The 22760-nt window shown below is 49.0% G+C and overlaps 1 protein-coding gene across 1 annotated transcript; it reads left to right on the plus strand.

The window, feature by feature from the left end:
* The first annotated feature begins 19032 nt into the window (after positions 1-19032).
* LOC144097679 (phospholipase ABHD3-like) lies at positions 19033-20690 on the plus strand. Its single transcript, XM_077630329.1, has 2 exons — positions 19033-20026; positions 20644-20690. Exons 1-2 carry the CDS (start codon positions 19033-19035, stop codon positions 20688-20690), a joined length of 1041 nt encoding a protein of 346 aa, XP_077486455.1.
* The last annotated feature ends 2070 nt before the right edge of the window (positions 20691-22760 follow it).

The raw sequence follows: 22760 nt of genomic DNA on the forward strand, positions 1-22760 counted from the left end.
GAAGGAAGCTATCACCGAATACCTGGGAGTCTACCGTTTCACACCGCATGCGACCACAGGAGTGAAGCCTTCCGTCCTTCTTCACGGCCGTCATCCCAGAACAAAACTTGATCTTGTAGGAGCGCCAGGTAAAGAGTTTTTTCAAGATCCGCAGGCAGCGATGAAGTCCATCCACAGCAGAGTAGCACAAAGGCAACAAGCAAGTAAGACTTACACTGACCGTCGACGAGCTGCAAAGTACTCTCCATTAACAACAGGTCAACCGGTGAGAGTCAAGTTGCCTGGTCACGTGCCTAAGGGCGCTCTGAGCTACTCGAGTCCATTCACCATTGTGGACCAATGTGGTCAAGATACCTACAAGCTCAATGATGGCCGCACATGGAATCGGAGTCGGCTGGTACCTTGCCCCCAACCAGTTCCACCACCTACAGTTCCGAAAAGTTGTTCGCCTGAATCAGCAAAACCACTTGGCGAACCACAGCAGGAGAACCACGACCCACCCCAGCAGCCATCTGTTCAGACGCCAGTTGGAAGGGACGTTCCAGGACTGAGACATTCGACGAGACAAAGAAGACCACCAGTGTGGTTTAAAGACTATGAAAGACATTGAGTGTTTATTGTGTTTTTCCAGTGTTAGTTGCTAACTCTTTTGAGGGGGAATAATGTGGTATTGTATTCTGTAGTTATGTTTGTATAAACTAGGTGGCGCTAGGCATGCGCCCTATCTGGTCAGCTGACTCGCACATCTGTATATATATTCATCATTGAACTGGAATAAAAGGGAGTTGGTCGAAGTATGTAGGTGGCGGGTGCTTGACGTGGTGGTGCTCCGGCTGCTCCGGGCAGTCGGACCGGGCAGTTCCCCAACGGTACGGGATACAACAGCTACATTCATCGGAATAGGATGCTGGTTTACTGCTCGGTGGTTATATAACTTCGTTTGCGACGCTGAGTTCGATTGTCTTTTTTTCCAGTTCAGCGAAAAAGAAATGACAAGTAAACAGCACAGATTTTTATTTTTTGTGTTGTGACATTTATATCGACATTTACATCACATTTTTATAATACTAATATTTTCGTCAGATTATCGTGCTAGCCCAAAGGCAGAGCGCTTACAAGAACTAGTGCATAAATCAATCGGAGAACCACTATAATAAGATGACGTTGTTTGTTTTCTGTTCTCAGACCTTAAAGAAGCAAATCAACAGAATTATAATGAACTGCGCGAATAACAGGTTAGCGTGCCTCTATACTGCACATTTTAAAATATCCTTTAGAAGTCATAGGTGCACACCATGAGTGTGGCACAATCACGAGTTCATGTAGCATCGCCTTCATGATACCACCAATTTTGCAAAATGAGAATAAATGCCGCATGTACTACGTTATTTGACCCGCCACGGTGGTTCAGTGGTTAGCGTGCTTTGCAGCTGATCCCGATTACCTGGGTTTCAGCCCAACCGCAGCGGCCGCGTTTCGATAGAGGCGAAACGGAAAACGCGCCCATGTGCAGTGCGTTGTCAGTGCACGTTAAAGAACACCAGGTGGTCGAAACTATTCCGGAGCCTTCCACTGCGGCACATCTTTCTTCCTGTCTTCTCTCAATCTCTCCTTTATCCCTTCCCTTAGGGCACGGTTCCGGTGTCCGCCGAGATGTGAGAGAGATACTGCGCCATTTCCTTTTCCCCTCAAAAGAATTTTTTTATATACTACGTTATTTAGTTTAGTCAGGTAAAAAAATACAGGCTGAGTGAAGGCCAAGCAAGTGATAAAAAGTAAAAGCTTTTGAATGTATTATATATAGGTCGCTACGGTTTCTGAAAGTCACCCTGTCATTTCATTGTGGTGTTTACATGGTGTTTACAACCTATACAATGCATGGTGTTTAGAACCTATGCATTGATATTTTTTTTGTTCCATGAAGCAGGACTGGTTTTATATGTTTGGTTGGAAAAATTGATTGGATTTGATTATGTATTACATACCACAGCTTTCATGCTCTCTGTCGCCATTCGATGTGAGCCTCTGTCTTCTTGTACCATACTGTTTGGATGATCAGCGTGGTTTGCCACATGCTTGGCTCTGGAGATAAGCTTCTGGTTACTGTTTCCGAGACGTTTAATAAGGAAGTGCGAAAGGCAGAATAGAAGCGGGCCGAATAAGGAGAGGTCAGCAGTGTCAGTAGGACGAGGTACTTACATCAAAGCCAGCTCTGTGTCTGCTTAGCATGTCCCCAAAGTTTTCCTAGAGTCTGACCGATGCATGCTGGAAGCCGTCTCCAGCAACTGATAATTGTGCCTTCGTGCGGACCTGTATGTCTATTTGTCAAATAATACTAATACCTACTATACGCAGTACTATATACCATGACCGATACTCCATATATTTATTTAAAAATACTGCCAATCCCAATCGGGATCATCGCAGGAAGGGCAAAAACACAATTCAACAAAGCAAGTACATAAAACACAGTGTTGCAACTATATGTGAACAGAGGCTGTTAGGTTCTATAGCAATAATAATAATCGGTGAGAAATAACATGGGAGCAACAATTCAAGCGAAAAGAAATAAGAACAACTTGATGCATTACACAGTAGAAAGAACAATTTTCATTAGTTCTAATGTAACACTGGAGCTGACGAAATGGTGTTTATAATGCACATTGTAGAGCTAGTAGATGCGCTTCATATGTCTCTGAAAATTTTTTTAAATATGAGCTGGTTACACTTGATGGTAGGTTATTCCATTCTCGAATGGCTGACGGAAAAAAAAAACGAATGTCTAAAACAGTCTGTGTTGAATCGATATTCTTCCAGTGTTGGTGAGTGCTGATGTCTCGTTGTTCTTGTTTGTTATATTGAAATATTCCTTTTACAATCTATGTTCACCATGTTGGGAATAAGTTGATAAAGTAGTTTCTGTCGTGGAAGCCCGGGGCGGTTTTGTAACTTAAGTATTACAGCGCTGTTTATCAGCTCTGTGGGTGATTCCGTTTGTCTGTATTTGTTGCAGATAAATCTTACAACTTTCCTTTGAACTCCCTCTAGTTTCTTTATTAGTTTATCTGTAAACGGAAACCAGGCTATATTCGCATATTCAAGTACAGGTCTCACAAAAGTATTGTAGGAAAGTAATTTAATGTCTGAAGGCGCATCTCGGAGGCGCCTCTTGAGTAAGAAAAGTCGTTTCAGAGCAGATGCCGTAATGAAGTTCACGTGCAAGTTCTATTTCAGATCTGATGATAAAATTAAACCAAGGTATTTATGCTGTGTAACTGCGGGATATGATGTGATATAGAAAAGTTCGTCAAAATGAAGTTGCAATAGCTGGGTTTTCGGACGTTACTACCCTTAGCAAAGAAAGGCTGTGCTAAAAATGCATTTCGAATACATTGTTTTAATATTGTATTAATTTCGTAATAATTTTGAATTTTTTTTGTCCCTATGCCAAAATTGCCACACGAATGCTTTCTATGTATGCTAGGAGTACTATTCTGAACATTCTTACAAATGCATCAAAAATGCATTTTCTGTCCGCTGAGTATATTATTATACATTAAAAATGTACAATTATTACATTAAAAATACGCTAAATATATTCATTGAATACATTGAAAACACACTAAAAATATGCAATTCATACATTAAGAATATATTCACTTCGGATGTTGACAACAGCAGATGTAACGACTGAACTGGTTATAAGCATCAGGAGATAGTCTAGCTTCTCGCTCTTCTGCCTCGCGAGCTCTTTTCTCGCTCTTCTGCCTCGCGAGCTCTATTCTCGCTCTTCTGTCTCGCGAGCTCTTTTCGCCTCGCGCTCTTCTGCTTCGCGAGCGTCTGCGCGTGCTTGCGCCCTTTCCTCTCTCTGCCTTTTTTCCTCTTCATTCTCCTCAAGGTGGAGGCTATGATTAGGCAGGCGTATAAAGCGGCCCTTGGGTTGCCTCAAAATGCGTCTACCGAAAGGCTGCTGGGATTAGGGGTGCACAACACCCTAGAAGAACTACGGGAGGCGCACTTGGTGATGCAGCTCGGTAGGCTTTCAAAAACAAAAGCAGGAAGGGACATATTCGAAAGGATCGGCATTGGAGTTGACGTTCCAGCCGGTGACACGAAAATTCAGATGAGGCGGGAAATGCACAAGGGCTTGTACATAAAACCTTTGCCCAAGAACATGCATCCAATACATCATGAGCACCGCAGGAAGGCAAGAGCCAAAGCTTTACATGCTAAGTACGGGAAGTACAACGGGGCAGTCTATGTAGATGTCGCCGAGTACAAGGACAAGGATGCATTTGCAATTGCGGTGGTGGACGGGCGAGGACGCTTGATCGCCTCTGGATCAGTCAAAACCCGCTCCCCAGAAACTGCAGAGGAAGCGGCGATAGCACTAGCTATGACTAGTAGTAATGCTGACCTGATCTTCAGCGATTGAAAAACAGCCATCCGAAATTTGGCGAGGGGCAGAATATCTGTCACAGCGGCGCGGTTGCTGAATCGGGCCACGGAGCGAGGGATTACGGAGACGGAAATTGTCTGGGTACCTGCACACTCTGGGAACCCTGGGAACGAGACGGCTCACATGAATGCTCGAGGTTTCGTCAGCCGAGTAGGTGAGCTGGACGTCCCGGGAAGGTCCACGAGAGATGGGCTGGTATCCTTTCATGACATTACTAATCATTTCAGACTTGAACGGAGGATTTACCCACCCCCGGACAAGCAATTGGTGAAGGCGCAGGAATGCGTCTGGCGACGATTGCAGACTAGATGTTTCTTCAAACCATACGTATTGAGCAAAATCTACCCGGACATTCAGCCGGAGTGCAAATGGTGTCACGAATTGGCAACCTATGACCACATATTATGGAGCTGTAGCATAGCACCGCCACCGGCGGACATTATGCGTGATCCTTCCCTCGAGCAGTGGGAGGCCGTGTTGGCCAGCTCAGACCCGGTCGTCCAGACCAGGGCCGTGGAGTGGGCCACCCAGGTCGCCGTCAGCCATGGGTTGATGGCCATCTGACACGGAACCGTCCTCACATGCTCTCTGACGAAAATAAAGTTTTTCCATCCATCCATCTTCATTCTCCTCGTCACAGAGACTCATCGCCTCTTCCTTGATTAACCCTAGCTTGAGCGCCAGCTCCAAAGTTTTAGCCAAGTCGGTACTTTCTGCCGTCGAGAGATCAGAAAAATCCGAGACAAAACAAAAAGAAAAAAGGAAATTAATCCTGGCACAGGCTCGCCACTTATCTTTGTCACGGATCTCCCCAGAGAAGACTCGGACCGAAAGAATGGACTAGGCGACAGGTGTACACACACAGACGCACATTTAATATACCTACGTGACACACACACTAGAACACAAAACTAACAAAACTAACACAAAGCACAAAGACTATAAATACACACGACCCGGGCACACTGCCACCAGCGTCTACTACTAGCCTTCTACTATTAGCGGTCGGCGTTCGTGCTCACGGTTGGTTCGGTGCGGCTGCGGCGTTGTATAGATCCAGTAGCCGGCGTCGAGGCGGCGTTCGACGTGCTTGAGCTGGCGTCGCTGGCGGCGTCGCTGGCTGCGTCGTATAAGCTCCAGGTCCAAGCGCCCGTGGAGGTGATGCCGGTGTTGTTGGCGTTGGGGGCACCACCCGGATGGGTGGCAAGAGCGCTGGAGACACCCCTGGCCGTAGCAGGTGGTAGCGTCCTCCGTTGACTCCTCGGAAGGGGCTCAGGCACGGCAGGAAGTCCACGATGCGAAGCCGTAGAACGCGTGCTCACCGGAGCGGTAGCCGGCGTCACTCTCATCCAGCCTATGTGTCCGGGACCCGCCGGAGCCTCCGCATCTCTGCTGTTCCCCCCGTGCCTCGCTCTCAGTTGCCCTTTTACAGCCTTCACATTATTGTTGTTGTTTCCTCCACAAAATGGCACATACCCACAAGGGGGATTGGCCATAACTAGGCGGTGACAATTTAAATTGCAGATTGCATATGGCAAGCCTGGGATGACCTAACAAAAATTATGTAACTCTGTTTCCGTAGCAGAGGAGGTTGCAGGAGGTTAGGGCGACCTAACAAACTGAAAATTAGGTAAGAGAATCAGTAAAAATAAATAAAAAAGAGATTGCGAGAGAGAGAGAGTAAGAATGGCAAAAATTAGTAGTAGTAGTAGTAGTAGTAGTTGTTGTTGTTGTTGTTGTTGTCATCGTCGTCGTCATCACTGTTGTTATTTTTGTTAGCACTTCAAAATATGGCACATACCCACACTGTAGGATCGGCCAAGAAACGGGAGGCAGGGGTTGCTGTTCGCCTGCACTCAAAAAAGGGAGAAGACAAGCACGCGGGAGTGCAACACCGGTGGATTCTACCTCAAGAAGGGCATGGAATTAAAAGGGATGATAGTTTGGGTGCAAAAACGAAGGAGAGAGATTTAAAGGAATAATATTAAGTCCACAACAGCCTACAAAATATGGCATATCACCGATGACGATAAAGCGTGGCTGCTGTTTCGTCTTCATCGTCTTCGTATACGGCGATAACGACAACAACAACGGCGTGAAACTGAGCGATAACGAAACTCAGAGATAACGCTCTGAAAATGAGATTTCGTGGGTCATTCCATTCGTGGCTTAGGGATTATTCCATAAACCGCAGGCAATTATTAAGAATAGAGAAGAAGTGCAGCAAATTTCAGGCAACCAAGTTGAACCAAGTGTCCCAAGGACCATCCCTCGGACTTTTGTTACTACATTTATACATTAATAACATAGTTATGGCCACATTAGTATCAAAATGTTTCCCTTTGCTGATGGCTATGCTGTCATCTTGGCGCACTCAATTTTGGATGCGGCAGAAACGGCGTACGTTTAGAACGAAGAGGTTGAAGCAGAAGAACTGAGGAGAAGAAGAAGAAGACGAGAGGAAACGGGAAGAGGAAGAAGAAGTAGAAGAAGAACTGGGAGGATCGATGAGGCGGACGATGGGCGTCGTGCCACATTCGAAGGCGCCCACCAAGAGCGAGTCGCTGCAGCGCCCGCCGTGCGCCGCTTCCGTCTACGACATGCTGGCGGTGCGCAAGCCGGTGTGCCACAGCCGTCGCCTGCGCCGCTTGCTCAGCGTCCAGATGGAAGCCTTCGTGAAGGGATACTTCCGCACCACGATCTGTAGCACCGGCGCCAACCTGCAGCGCCTCGTCGGCTGCCCCTACCACCGGTGGCTGCCGCTTGTCAACTACCGCCGCGAGCTGTTGGTGCTCTCGGACCAGAACCTGGTGGCACTCGACTGGCTCAACGAGGACCGACCGGGCAGCCAGACCCGGCTGTGGCGCCCTCTGCTACCCGCGGTCGCTGCTGTCGGCTTCCCCGGTCTCGTGGTCAACGGGTGCTGCTGCGGAGGCGTGCCCCTCCCCGGGCACCGCATCACCTCCGCAGCCAGCGTCAGCGACTTTGCCGAGGTGGTGAGCAAGGTGCGCAAGCCCTATCCGCTAGAGTGCCTTCTGGCCGTGGGCGTGTTCCTGGGCGGCCTGCAGCTTTCCCTCTACCTGTGCCAGCGGGGTCCACCCGCGCAGCTGGACGCGGCGCTGGCCGTGTCGCCGCCCTTCGAGCCTGCGCTGGCCGCTCGCACCTTGCACAACCCCTGGAGCTTCAACCGGCCCTTGAACGCTTGCATCACGCGTGGTCTCGTGGGCCGCCTGCGAGACAGCGAGGAGGTGGTGCGCGTTGCCAAGGTGATCCGGGCTGACGACGTGTTCCGTTGCTGGACTCTGGCTTCGTTCGACGCGCACTATGCAGCCCCGGCATTCGGCTTCCAATGCAGTGCTTTTAGGAAAACTGCAGCTCAAAGGGCCGGCTTTGCATGGTGCGCCGACCGGTCGTCTTCCTTGTGTCGGCGGACACTCGCTGAACCCCGAGCGAACGTTGCTTGAAGACGAGGTGTTCTCCCTGGCTGGCCGCCGTGGTGACTCCGCGCGGAGGCCATATAGGCGTCATGGAGGGCCAACAGTGGGCGCGGCAACCTTTCTACGCGGAACGCTTTGTGGCCGCCTTCGCAGTGCGACTGCGGAAAGTGTGCAAGGCGCGCGGCGTTCGAGTGCTGCAGACGCTGGGGAACTAAAGTTTCGTCGAAAGTATTGAACTCAAGGAATTTTAGACGAATTGAAGGTTTTTTATTATTATTGATTAGCGATTGTCGCTGGGGCCTGCATTCACATGGCCCCTCATTTGAGAGTAACATCATCGCCAAACTTGATCGTGAAATGAGAATAATCGCTTTCGTTCGATGCACAAGGGCTCTTGTCTGCTGTTTTTTCTTCGCTACATTATTCGGGATAGGATGCTGCTTTACTGCTCGGTGGTTATATAACTTTGTTTGCGACGCTGAATTCGATTGTCTTTATTTCCAGCTGAACGGAGAAGAAATGACAAGCGAACAGCACAGATTTTTATATTTTTTTGACATTTATATCGACATTTATATCACATTCTTAGAATACAAATATTTTCGTCAGATTATTGTGCTAGCCCAAAGGCAGAGCGTTTGAAAGAAGTAGTGCATAAACCATTCGGAGAGCCACTATTAAGAATGAGATGACATTGTTTTCTGTTCTCAGACCTTAAAGAAGCAAATCAATAGAATAACAATAAAGTGCGCGAATAAGAAGTCAGGGTGTCTCAATATTGCACCTTTTAAAATATCCTTTAGAAGCGATATAGGTATACCATGAGTGTGGTACAATCACGAGTTCATGCAGTATCGCCTTCATGATACCACGAATTTTGCAAACTATGAGAAGAAATGCCGCGTGTACTACGTTATTTGGCCCGCCGTGGTGGTTCAGTGTTTAGCGTGCTTTGCTGCTGATCCGGATTACCTGGGTTTCAGCGCGACCGCAGCGGCCGCGTTTCGATGGAGGCGAAACGCAAAAGGCGCCCGTGTGCTGTGCGTTGTCAGTGCACGATAAAGATCCCCAGGTGGTCGAAATTACTCCGGAGCCCTCCACTACGGCACCTCTCTCCTCCTTTCTTCTTTCACTCCCTCATTTATCCCTGCCTTTAGGGCGCGGTTCAGGTGTCCGCCGAGATGTGAGACATACTGCGCCATTTCCCTTTCCCCTCCAAAGAAAAACGTTTTTTATACTACGTTATTTAGTGTAGTCAGGTAAACAAATACAGGCTGAGTGAAGAAGGCCAAGCAAGAGATAAAAAGTAAGTGCTTTTGAATTTATTATATATAGGCCGCTATGGTTTCTAATATGGTTTCTGAAAGTCACCCTGTCATTTCATTGCTCTGGTGTTTACAACGTATACATTGATCTCTTTTTTTGCGTTCCATGGGGCTTAAATGGTTTTATAGGTTTGTTTGGAAAAATTGATTGGATTTGATTATTACATACCACAGCTTACATGCGGTCTGTCGCAATTCGACGTGAGCCTCTGCCTCCTTGCGCAGCACTGTTTGGATGATAATCGTTGTTTGCCACATGCATGGCTCTGGAGATAAGCTACTGCTTACTGTTTCCGAGACGTTTAAAAAGGAAGTGCGAAAGGCTGAATAGAAGCGGCGCTGTAAGGTGTAGTCGGCAGTGTCAGTAGGAGAAGATACGTGCATCAAAGCCAGCTCTGTGTTTGCTTAGCATGTCCACAAAGTTTTCCAAGAGTCAGACAGAAGCATGCTGCAAGCCGTCTCTAACAACTGATAACTGTGTCCTTGCGCCGACCTGTATATCTATTTCTCAAATAACACTAATACCTACTATACGCAGTACTATATATCATGACTGATACTGTATATATGATTTCATATAGAAAAGTTCATTAAATGAAGTTGCAATGGCTGTGTTTTCCGACGTTACTAAGACGTTCGAGACAGCGTACAAGTTCTTAAAAAAGGCAAAAAAGACACAGGATAGTAACGAATGTGTATCATGAACGTTTTAGCGTTAGCTATGGTGTGAGAGCAAGGCATTTTATTAATATTCCGGCCTAATCTACACTGCATGCTATGCTCCTCTCCGACGCTGAGTGCGTGTACGCAACACAAGTAGAATAGTGCCCCTTCGATATAGTCTCGCCGCATTCCTTGTCACACATACACTGCCGCAGGCGGAGAAGCAGCGTCCTGGTACGCTGCCAAGTTCGCCAAGCGAGCCACCGCCACTCAATACACAAACACACAAACGCGCTGTACGGTTACTGGCGCGACGTTAAGGTCCGTGCTGCGGACGGTGCCGACGCCGATGGCGCTGCAAGTAAGGAATGAACAAAGAGCTGACAGTGAAAACAATATTCATTTTGAGCGGACGAATTACTGGCGATGAACAGACCACAAGCATAATAATCAATGCCGCAAGGCACGCTCTCGCAATGAAAAAAAAAAAAGCAAGGAGCAGCCATGGCGGATCGGGCAGGAGTCTCGTGCTCATGCAGGAGAAGCACGGGTGGTTTTTCGTCTTCATCCCCTTCCTTACACTGTGCGGTGCGGAAAGAGTCGAGGAAACCGACGCCGGCAATGGCGCGAAATTCAGCAACAAGCTAAGAAGAGCTGACGCTTCAAAAATGGGATTACGTGGGTCAATCAATTCGGGTTCAGGGATTATTATATCGACCGGCGACAATTAGTAAGGATACGTGGGAAGTATAGCAAATTACAGGCAGCCAGGTATAGAATCCCCCATGGCCATCTCTTGGAACTTGTTATTTAGTTCATGCTTTAACAAAGGGATGGCCACATTAGTATTAAAAATGCTTAAGTTTGCTGATGGCACTACAGTCGCCTTGGTGCAGTAAATTTTGGAAGCGGCAGAAACGGCATAAGACCAGTGTTGAGACGTCGAAGGGACAGATTTGCTGAGACGCCAACAGGACAGGTTTATTCCAGCCCGGAGAATACAGGCACGAGCCGAGACGCGTGCCAGCCCCCGCTAGTTCGCGCGAGCGCGGCGCAGCGCAGCCAAGCCAAGCAGACGGCTATAGCCACAGCATGTGTCTACTACCTACATCTCCCCTGACAGAAAAGCAAACTCTTGGGAGCAATGACGCAAAGTCGACACCTGGTGCGCCGGTGGGAGGCGTTAGCGCAGGTTGTTTGTAAATCTTGTGGAGAAACTGAAGTCCCAGGGAGAGATTCCTCGTATACGACGTCTTGATTGCCTCTCTCCTCTTCCGCAGGTTTGAGAAAAGGGATAAGATGGGTTCGATTTCGCCGTATAGTGCCGTTCCCAGTGTCAACTATATGTGACCTCGGCTCGCTTGCGGGTGTCACCGCGCTCCCATTACGCTTGAAGTGTGTAACCCAGACTTCATATATTCCAGAAGAGTCGGAAGTTCCCGTACGCCATGTCGTCTATCGTAGTCTCTCCGCTGCTGTTGCGGTATTGGGTTTGAAAAGTTTAGTGGCGTCTGGCAAGCGTAGAACAAGCCTTCCGGGAGTCAGAGGAATCTTTGTCCGCAACCATCTCCCCATCAATAGTTCAGAGGGGCTGTAGCCATTTTTCAATGGGGCTGACCTGTAAGACAAGAGAATCAGGTATGGGCCTTGGGTCTTTTTCATTGAAGTTTTGACGATTTTCACCGCACCCTCAGCCAGTCCGTCGCTCTGAGAGTAGTGTGTGCTTGATGTGACGTGTTTGAACCTGTATTCTTGAGTAAACTTAGCTAAGTAAGAGGACGAGAACTGAGGACTATTATTGGAGACCACCAACTTAAAAATGCCGTGCATGGCGGAAATTGAATTCCAGTAATTGAGCACTGTACTAGAAGACAGCTTCTTTAGACAAGTCAGTTCCAGATATCTGGAACACAATTCAGTCACGATTAACTACCAGTGGCTATTCAAGAACAGGTCCATTGCAACTCTCTATCAAGGCCTTGAAAGAATCTCAATGCCTTGAAGGGACTTTTTCGTTTGCGGGACGTCTTGGCAGAGTCTGAACAATGTTTTATGGTGGTTGGGATGTCTTTGGCCACTGTAGGTCACCAAATGGAGTCCTTAGCGAGGGCATGAGCCTTCGATATGACGAAGTGACATTCGTGCAAAAATCGCAAAATTTCTTTCCTGCACGCGAGTGAGAAAACCACACAGGCTGCATAGAGTAGCAGGTCGTCCTCTACGATGAGCTGTTGACGATGTTTGTAGAAGGATCTGACGTCAAGGGGTAAATCTCGTCAGGAAGGCCATTCTTTTGTGCAGAGTTCTCGGGGATACAAGCACACGCGACCTGATTTTTGGGATTCTTACATCCACTGGAGGCAGTACTGCTTGATGGGAAGGGTTGTCCTCACCTTTCTTTGCGACGGTGCTGACGTGGGTTAGCACCTGCAAGTCTTTGATGGTGAGCTTGCCGAGTAAGCGAGTGTGGACATCTTCCAGCACGTGGAAGTCTTATAGCGTTTCACGCCCACGGTAGGCAAGTTGAAGACGAGCTACGCCCTTGGCTGCGAGAGGTCTCCCATAAGGACTGTAGAGCTGCCGAGGAGCACACGACAACGGAGGCTGATGTCGGAGCATGCTGAAAGTCGAAGATGGGAGGACAGATTCGTCGGCACCTGTGTCCACCTTGAATTTGACAGGTTGGTCTTGCACGAGGATGGTTGTCTCCCATGTCGACGCATCGAAGGACGAGACGGTCGCGAGAAATCTACCTTCACTGCCGGGTCCGGATGCTGCAACGGTGTCAACCCGGCGTGACATGCAGACAGAAGCGTAGGGGCGGTTCTTGAGTCAAACCTTGCATACCTGTGTCTGCGCTGGGCATAGTGAACGCGGGCGTCGTTTTTTTCCACACGAACGAAACAATGTAGAAACGCTGTCAGCTGGACGTGGATGTGGCCTTGATTCAAAAAGTGCTCTCGGCCCTCGTTGACGCGAGTAGCGTTCGCGGGGTGCCTGACTTGGTGTCTGCCTGATGCAACTTTGTTGACTTTAGAAGAACGTCAGTTTGGGCTAGATGGTGCATTATTTGAGACAGAAATGGTGATAGCGCTGCAATTAGACGTACACAAGAAAGACTGACACAGGACATGCGCTAACTTCATCTGATTTTATTTACTGCAAAGCCAGCAAATATATGGAAAATTCAAGGCATGCGCAAACAACATCTACACTACAGGCATCAACAAAACCGTTCAAGATATGATATCATATGATATGATAGATATGATATGATAGGTATGATATCATATGATATGATGAAGTTAGCGCATGTCCTGTGTCAGTCTTTCTTGTGTACGTCTAATTGCAGCGCTATTACCATTTCTGTCTCAAACTTTGTTGACGTTCATCGTTTCGGGGTGAAGCTCCGCTTGCTGCTGACGTACGCTTTCGACCACTCTGATGAACTCAAGCACCTTCTGAAGAGTAAGATCAGCGTCAAGTTGCACTCTCGCTGACAATTTCTGGTCTTAAATGCCGACGACCAGTCTGTCTGGAACCAGTTCCTCTCGGAGGGTGCCGTACTCACAATGGTTGGAAAGCGTGCGGAGCGCAGTTACGAAGTCTTCCATGGATTCGCCGTTCTTTTGGACCCTCGTGTTGAATCGTGCACGTTCAAAAATGACGTTGCGCTGCGGTATGAAGTAGCTGTCGAACTGTTTCTGGACGACTTCTAAGTTGTGGGTGTTCTCTACGGAGAGTTTGAAGGTGGTGAAGACGCCTCGGCGTAGTCGCCGATCAAGTAAAAGAGTGTGTCGACTTTGTGTTACCCTGACTTGTCCCAGAGACCGGAAGCCGTGTAGAAACTCTCGAACCGCTTTCTTCATTTCGGCCAGTCGGCAGCAGTCGTGAAGCAGAAGGCCTCCGGCGGTTGAATGATGAAGGACGCCATGTAGTCGCCACGTAGTGAAGGCCATAGACGCTGCTGTGACATGTGCCACCGTAGACAGGTATCCGAGCGAGAGGGCGCAGCCCCGGCTAGTCTTACTGTAGGAATTGCTTTACTTCTGACATCATGTTGAGATGCCAACAGGACTGGTATATTCCAGCCAGGCAAATAGCACGAGACACCTGTCAACCGCCGCGAGCCTCACGCGAGCGCGCAGTAGCGCAGCCAAGCTTACCGGCCTAGCCAGTGCGTGTGGCTATTGCCTACAACAGAAGGGACCACAACCACCAGGAGCAGCTGGCAGTTGCATGGGGCAAGCATGGGATGACCTACCAAAATCTGGATCACACAGTTTCCGTAGCCGAGGTGGTTGCAGGAGGTTAGCGGGTCATACAAACTAAAATTTAGGCAAAGAAGGGTTAGGGATTACTATAAGTGGTTGTAAAAACCAAAATACAGAAGCTGATAATAGGATAAGCAGGACGGAAGCTCATGATGGTAGACGTTTTGATTCTAGGAGATAATTTTGAACGGCAGAGCAAACATTCCCATTGGTATGGCCAAGCATAGAAGCGCCAAGAGACAGAAGAACCGCAGAAGACAGACGCAAACTGAGATTCTGTATTGGAACTTCTAATAGTCGCCTCCTAATCCATGAGTAGCGACGGCAAAAAAGAAGAAAGTGCTCTATTGTTTCCGGCTCCGCACAATACGGACACAATGGGGAGATCGCCAGACCAGGCCTGTAGAGGTAAAAATTTAGTTCTGTTGTTGTAATCGTTGCCGTCGTAGTCGTTGTTGTTAGCCTTTCAAAAGATGGCTCATACCCACACTGGGGGATCAGCCAAGAAACGAAAAGGAGAGGTTGCTTTTCACCGGTGCTCAATTAAGGCAAAAAGAAATCACGCGGGAGAGCCACTCCGGTGGATTCTACCTCAAATAGGGCATGGAAATAAAAGGGATAAGAGTTAGGATGTAAAAAAGAAGGAGAAGGATATAAAAAGGAATAATAATTAAGCCAACGACAGCCTACAAAAGATGGCACATCAGAGATAAGGACGAAGCACGGCTGCTCTTTCGTCTTCAATGACGCCGATAACGACGACAACAAGGGCGCGAAACAAAGGAAGTAGCTAAGAGAGAGCGCTCTAAAAATGAAATTGTGGGGTCATTCAATTCGTGCCCCAGTAATATTTTTCCAAAAACCACAGAAAATCTGTAAGAATACATGGGAAGTATAGCAAATCAGAAGCAACCAACTTGAACCAAGTCTCCCAAGGACCATCCCTTGGGCTTTTGTTATTTATTAGGTTAGTATCTAGTTAAATATCTAATAGATTAGTTTACATTAGTATCAAAATGTTTCACTTTGCTGATGACACTGCAGTCGTCCTGGCGCACTTAATTCTGGATGCGGCAGAAACTGCATAGGACTCGAACGAATAGTAGGTCGAAATAGAAGAAGAACGTGAGGATCCATGAGGCGGTCGATGGACGTCGTGCCACATTTCAAGGCGTCCGCCAAGGGTGTGTTGCTGTTATGCCCGGCGTGCACCGCTCACGTCGTCTGCGACGTTCTGACGTTCCGCACACCGGTGTGCCGCAGCGGTCGCCTCCGCCCCTTTTTCAGCGCCCACACGGAAGGCTTTGTGAAGGGATACTTCCGCACCCGGGTCTGGTGCACCGGTGCCAACCTGCAGCGCCACGTCGGCTGCCTCTGCCACCGGTGGCTGCCGCTGCTCATTTACTGTCGCGAGCTGTTGGTGCTCTCGGACCGGGGCCTGGTGCCACTCGACTGGCTCAACGAGGACCGACTGGGCAGCCAGAGCCGTCCGTGGCGTCCTCTGCTGCCCGCGCTCGCCGTGGTCAACTTCCGCGGTCTCCTGGGGATCAGGCGCGGTTGCGGGGCCATGCCCCTCACCGGGCACCGCATCAGCTACGCGGCCAGCGTCAGCGACTTCGCCGAAGTGGTGAGCAAGGTGCGCAATGCTATCGGTGCGAGTGCATTCTGGCCGCGGGCGTGTCCCTGGGCGGCCTGCTGCTGTCCCTCCACCTGTGCCAGCGGGGTCCACACGCGCAGCTGGACGGGGCGCTGGCCATGTCGCCGCCCTTCGAGCCTGCGGTGGCCGCCCGCACCCTGCACAACCCCTGGGGCTTCAACCATCTCTTGAACGCTTGCATCACGCGCGGTCTCGTGGGCAGCCTGCGATACAGCGAGGAGGTGGTGCGCTTCGCCAAGGTGATCCGGGCTGTGGACGTGTTCCGTTGCTGGACACTGGCTTTGTTCGACGCGCACTATGCAGCCCCGGCCTTCGACTTGCAATGTGTGCAGGACTTCTACGAGAACAGCAACCCGAAAGGCTGGCTCTACATTGTGCGGCGACCGCTCGTCTTCCTCGCCTCGGCGGACGACTCGCTGAACCCCGAGCGAACCTTGCCCAAGACGAGGTGCGCGCGCCCTGGCTGGCCGCCGTGGTGAATGCGCGCGAAGGCCACATGGGTTTAGTGGATGCCTGTGTCCACGCCAATCGTCGTACGCGGAACGATTTGTGGCCGACTTCGCCGTGGGACGGCGCAAAGTGTGGCGGGCGCGGGGCATACAGGTGCTGCAGAAGCTGAGGGACTAAAGTCTTGTCGAGGCTCGAAGGTATACAACTCCAGCATGTGAAAGGAGTCGTAGGCTTTATTATTATTAATTAGAGATTGTCGTTGACTGCTGCCACTTACCCCCCCCCCTTCAGCGTAACATCGTTGTCTAACTTTATCGTGAAATGAGAGTAACCACTTTCGTTCCATGCACAAGGGCTCTTGTCTGCTTTTTCTCTTCGCTACATTCATCAGAATAGTATGCTGGGCTACTGCTCGGCGTTTATATAACTTCGCTACGCTGAATTCTATTGTCTTTAATTCCAGCTAACCAAAGAAGAGGTGACGCGTGAGCAGTACAGATGAACAAAAGGGAAACATTTTGACAAGCCTAATATTTTCGTCAGAGTATCCTGTCAACCCGAAGACAACGTTCGAGAGAAATCGTGCACAAATTAATCGGAAAACAGATATTGAAGGAGTATAGACACCTAACTTTCGGGTGCGTGTTTTCTTGTTTGTAATGATGCGTAAGGCATTATTATGCATGGTTTACCGCCTAGAATTCTCCTACGACCGTTAATTTACAATCACATTTCTTTCTCATGATGTTTCGGCCTCGGTTTCAAGAGCCGAATGAGGTCTCTGACGTAAATGTGTGCTTACATGTTAAAGGAGAAATGAAAAAATTGCAATATAATCACTGTTTCCATATTCGTTCTCATTCCGGCTCTTTAGGAACGCTGGCTTCAGCACTGCAGTAAATTAAGACCATAAAGCTGCGATTATATGGACGCTTTTCTATGCCTCACGTCACACAAAAGCTTTTACGTCACAGCCATGCCTCCTTGAGTTGGAGCAGCACGTCTTGCGTAGAGAGGTTGGCTCTGAACCCGAAGGAGACGTGCAGGAACTACACGAGGGGCAGGATCAGCAGAACAGCCCTTAGAATACTTAAAGGGGTAACCTCCACCGAGGAGAAACCCAGGCATAACGTAATATGGATCCCGGGCCACGCGGGCATAGGGGGGAATGAAAGGGCAGACAGCCTAGCTCGAGGTAACGCATTCCGAGCAGGGCAGTCAAATGCTCTGGAGCTCCGCCTACAGGCTTGCGAGGGGGGATACGCAGAGACCATGAACTTGCATAGGGGAGCCTGAATTAGATATCCACCACTACACAAAGCCCTAACAAAGGAGGAAGCGACCGGCTGGCGCAGATTACAGACCAACTCTTTTCCTAACCTACACATACTTAAGATGTTTCCGACACAATACAGAGCCACCTGCCCTTGGTGCGATGCCACACCTACACTTTACCATATCACGTGGGAGTGCGAACGCAACAAAGCATTCCACCAACACGAACACCCGAGTGCGGAGCAATGGGAGAGTCGGCTCACCAGCGGCGAGCTCACGACCCAAATGGCCTTAGTGCAGCACGCGAATGATGCAGCATGACTCAGTGGAGCCTTGGAATAGGGGCCCACCCTTGCTGACGAGAAGCCTCAAGTCGCCAGCGCCACAGAAGACGACGGAGACTTCATAACCACGAAACCCTTCAAAGATCCAATAAAGTTTTCGCTCATTCACTCAAGTCACAGCCATTGTTCGGCTGTCGAAACCGAAACAAACTGCATGACAGAAAATTTCTTATAAATTATTTATTGGTCATAGGCGAATATCACAAGGTTATTCATGCGTAGTAGTGTCTTCCGCTTCATTGTAGGGAAAAAAACATTCTACCAAAATTAGGTCTCTATACTCCTTTAAAATATGAGAGTATATTGGTGTCTGTTCTGAGATCGCATTCTATTTGATGGGGCGAATTACTGGTGACGAAGGAACCACAAGCAGCAGTAGTATCTAAGTCAGATGGCGCTCATGCAGGAGACTCGTGCTAGGTTGTTGTTGCTGTTGTTGTTGATGGCCTCTCAAAAATGGCACCAACCCACACTGGGAATGGGCCCAGAAACGGAAGGCTGAGGTTGCTGTTCACCTGTACACAGTAAAGCCAAAAGAAAAGCACGCGGAAGTGCAACACCGGTGGATTCTACCTCAAGAAGGGCATGGAATTAAAAGGGATGAGTGTTTGGATGTACAAAAAGAGAGGGATTTAAAAAAATATTAAGTCCACAACAGCCTACAAAATATGGCATATCAGCGATGAAGATAAAGCGTGACTGCTGTTTAGTCTTTATCGTCTTTGTTGACGTCGATAACGACAACAACGGTGCGAAACTGAGGAAATAGCTAAGAGATAACGCTCTGAAAAGGAGATTTCGTAGGTCATTCAATTCTTGGCTTAAGGATTATTCCATAAACCGCAGGCAATTAGTAAGAATACATGCAAAGTGTACCAATCAGCAGCCAACCAACTTGAACTAAGTCTTCCAAGGACCATCCCTCGGACTTTTGTTATTAATTTATACATTAATAACATAGTTATGGCTAGATTAGTATCAAAACGATTCACTTTGCTGATGCCACGGCTGTCATCTTTGCGCACTCAATTTTGGATGCGGCAGAAACGGCGTACTATTGAACGAAGAGGTTGAAACAGAAGAACGAGAGGAAACGGGAAGAGGAAAAAGAAGTAGAAGAAGAACGGGGAGGACCGATGAGGCGGACGATGGGCGTCGTGCCAGATTCGAAGGCGCCCACCAAGGCCGATTTCCTGCAGTGCCCGGCATGCGCGGCTTACGTCGTCTACGACGTGTTGGCGGTGCGCAAGCCGGTGTGCCGCAGCGGTCACCTGCGCCGCTTCCTCAGCGTCCAGGTGGAAGCCTTCGTGAAGGGATACTTCCGCACCACGATCTGTAGCACCGGCGCCAACCTGCAGCGCCTCGTCGGCTGCCTCTACCACCGGTGGCTGCCGCGTGTCAACCACCGTCGCGAGCTGTTGGTGCTCTCGGACCGGGGCCTGGTGGCACTCGACTGGCTCAACGAGGACCGACCGGGCAGCCAGAGCCGTCCGTGGCGCTCTCTGTTGCCCGCGCTCGCCGTGGTCGGCTTCCGCGGTCTCGTGGTGAACGGGCACGGCTGCGGGGCCATGACCCTCACCGGGCAACGCATCACCTACGCGGCCAGCGTCAGCGGCTTTGCTGAGGTGCTGAGCAAGGCACCCAATCGTTATCGGCGCGAGTGCTTTCTGGCTGCGGGCGTGTGCCTCGGAGGAATGCTGCTGTCCCTCCACCTGTGCCAGCGGGATCCACCCGCGCAGCTGGACGCGGCGCTGGCCGTGTCGCCGCCCTTCGAGCCTGCGGTGGCCGCCCGCACCCTGTCCAACCGCTGGGGCTTCAACCGGCTCCTGAACGCTTGCATCACGCGCGGTCTCGTGGGCCGCCTGCGAGACAGCGAGGAGGTGGTGCGCGTTGCCAAGGTGATCCGGGCTGACGACGTGTTCCGTTGCTTCGTTCGACGAGCACTATACAGCCCCTGCATTCGGCTTCCAATCCGTGCAATACATTTTGGAAACCTCCGGCTGGAAGGGCCGGCTGTGCATGGTGCGCCGACCGGTCGTCTTCCTTGTGTCGGCGGACACTCGCTGAACCCCGAGCGAACCTTGCTTGAAGACGAGGTGCTCACCTTGGCTGGCCGCCGTGGTGGCACCGCGCGGAGGCCACGTAGGCTTAATGGAGGGCCAACAGTTGGCGCGGCAACCCTTCTACGCGGAACGCTTTGTGGCCGCCTTCGCAGTGAGACTGCGCAAAGTGTGCAAGGCGTGCAGCGTTTGGGTGCTGCGGACGCTGGGGGACTTAAGTTTTGTCGAAAGTATAAAACTCTAGCAATTTGAGACTGAATTGAAGGCTTTTTATTATTATTGGTTACCGATTGTCGCTGGAGGCTGCATTCAATTGGCCCCTCATTTGAGGGTAACATCATCGCCAAACTTTCGTGAAATCAGAATAACCACTTTCGTTCGATGCACAAGGGCTCTTGTCTGCTGTTTTTTCTTCCCTCCATTCATCGGAATATGATGCTGGTTTACTGCTTGGTGGTTATATAGCTTTGTTTGCAACGCTGAATTCGATTGTCTTTATTTCCAGCTCAACGAAGAAGAAATGCCAAGTGAACAGCACAGTTTTTTATTTTTTTAACACTGATATCAACATTTATATCACATTCTTATATTACTAATATTATCGTCAGATTTTCGTGCTAGAGCGCTTGAACGAAGTAGTGCATAAACCAATGGCAGAAGCACTGTTATGAATGAGATGACATTGTTTTCTGTTCTCAGACCTTAAAGAAGCAAATCCACAGAACAACAATGAACTGCGCGAATAACAAGTTAGGGTGTCTCAATATTGCACCTTTTAAAATATCCTTTAGAAGTGATAGGTATACCACGAGTGTGGCACTATCTCGAGTTCATGAATTATCGCCTTCATGATACCACGAATTTTGCAAACTATGAGAAGAAATGCCGCGTGTACTACGTTATTTGGCCCACCGCGGTGGTTCGTTGTTTAGCGTGCTTGGCTGTTCATCCGTATTACCTGGGTTTGAGCCCGGCCGCTACGGCGGCGCTTCGATGGAGGCGAAACGCAAAAGGCGCCCGTGTGCTGTGCGTTGTCAGTGCACGATAAAGATCCCCAGGTGATGGAAATTATTGCGGAGCCCTCCACTACGGCACCTGTTTATTCCTTTCTTCTTCCAATCCCTCATTTATCCCTTCCTTAAGGGCGCGGTTCAGGTGTCCGCCGAGATGTGAGACATATACTGCGCCATTTCCTTTTCCCCTCCAAAGAAAAAGTTTTTTATACTACGTTATTTAGTGTAGTCAGGTAAAGAAATACAGGTTGAGTGAAGAAGGCCAAGAAAGAGATAAAAAGTAAAAGCTTTTGAATTTATTATATATAGGTCACTGTGGTTTCTCAAAGTCGCCCTGTCATTTCATTGCTCTGGTGTTTACAACGCATACATTGGTTGCTTTTTTGTGTTCCATGGAGCTGAAATGGTTTTATAGGTTTGTTGGGAAAAATTGATTGGATTTGATTATTTATTACATACCACAGTTTACATACTGTCTGTCGCAGTTCGACGTGAGCCTCTGCCTCCTTGCGCAGCACTGTTTGGATGATAAGCGTTGTTTGCCACATGCATGGCTCTGGAGATAAGCTACTGCTTACTGTTTCCGAGACGTTTAAAAAGGAAGTGCGAAAGGCTGAATAGAAGTGGCGCTGTAAGGAGTAGTCGGCAGTGTCAGTAGGACGAGGTACTTGCATCAAAGCCGGCTCTGTATTTGCTTAGCATGTCCCCAAAGTTTTCCTACAGTCAGGCAGATGCATGCTGCAAGCCGCCTTCAACAACTGATAACTGTGCCTTTGCGCCGACCTGTATGTCTATTTGTCAAATAATACTAATACCTACTATACGCAGTACTATATACCATGACTGATACTCTTTATATGATTTGATATAGAAAAGTTCATCAAATTTAACTTGCAATAGCTGTGTTTCCGGATGTTACTAAGACGTTCGAGATAGCGTAGAAGTTCTTAAAAAAGAAAAAAGACACGGTATAGTAACGAGTGTGTAGCATGAACGTTTTAGCGTTAGCCATGGCGTGAGAGCAAGGAAGTTTATTATTATTCCGGCTTAATCTACACTGCTATGCTCCTCTCCGATGCTGAGTGCATGTATGCTACACAAGTAGAATAGTGCCCCTTCCATATAGTCTCGCCGCATTTCTTGTCACACATACACTGCCGCAGGCGGCGAAGCAGCGTCCTGGTACGCTACCAAGTTCGCCAAGCAAGCCATCGCCACTGGCGCTCCCATCAATACACAAACGCGCCGCACGGTTACTGGCACGATGCTAAGGTCCGTGCTGCGAACGGCGCCGACGCCGATGGCGCTGCAACTAAACAACGAACTAAGAGCTTACACTGAAAACAATATTCATTTTGAGCGGACGAATTACTGGTGATGAACAGACCACAAGCATAATAACCAATGCCACAAGGCACGCACTCGCTATGAAAAAAAAAAAAGCAAGGAGCAGCCATGGCGGATCGGGCAGGAGTCTCGTGCTCATGCAGGAGAAGCGCGGCTGGTTTTTCGTCTTCATCCCCTTCCTTATAATGTGCGGTGCGGAAAGTGTCGAGGAAACCGACGCCGGCAATGGCGCGAAATTCAGCAACAAGCTAAGAAGAGCTGACGCTTCAAAAATGGGATTACGTGGGTCAATCAATTCGGGTTCAGCGGTTATTATATCGACCGGCGACAATTAGTAAGGATACGTGGGAAGTATAGCAAATTACAGGCAGCCAGGTATAGAATCCCCCAAGGCCATCTCTTGGAACTTATTTAGTTCATGCTTTAACAAAGGGATGACCAAATTAGTATTAAAAA

Source organism: Amblyomma americanum, chromosome 7, assembly GCF_052857255.1.
Source record: "Amblyomma americanum isolate KBUSLIRL-KWMA chromosome 7, ASM5285725v1, whole genome shotgun sequence".
In the NCBI taxonomy this organism is placed as follows: domain Eukaryota; kingdom Metazoa; phylum Arthropoda; class Arachnida; order Ixodida; family Ixodidae; genus Amblyomma; species Amblyomma americanum.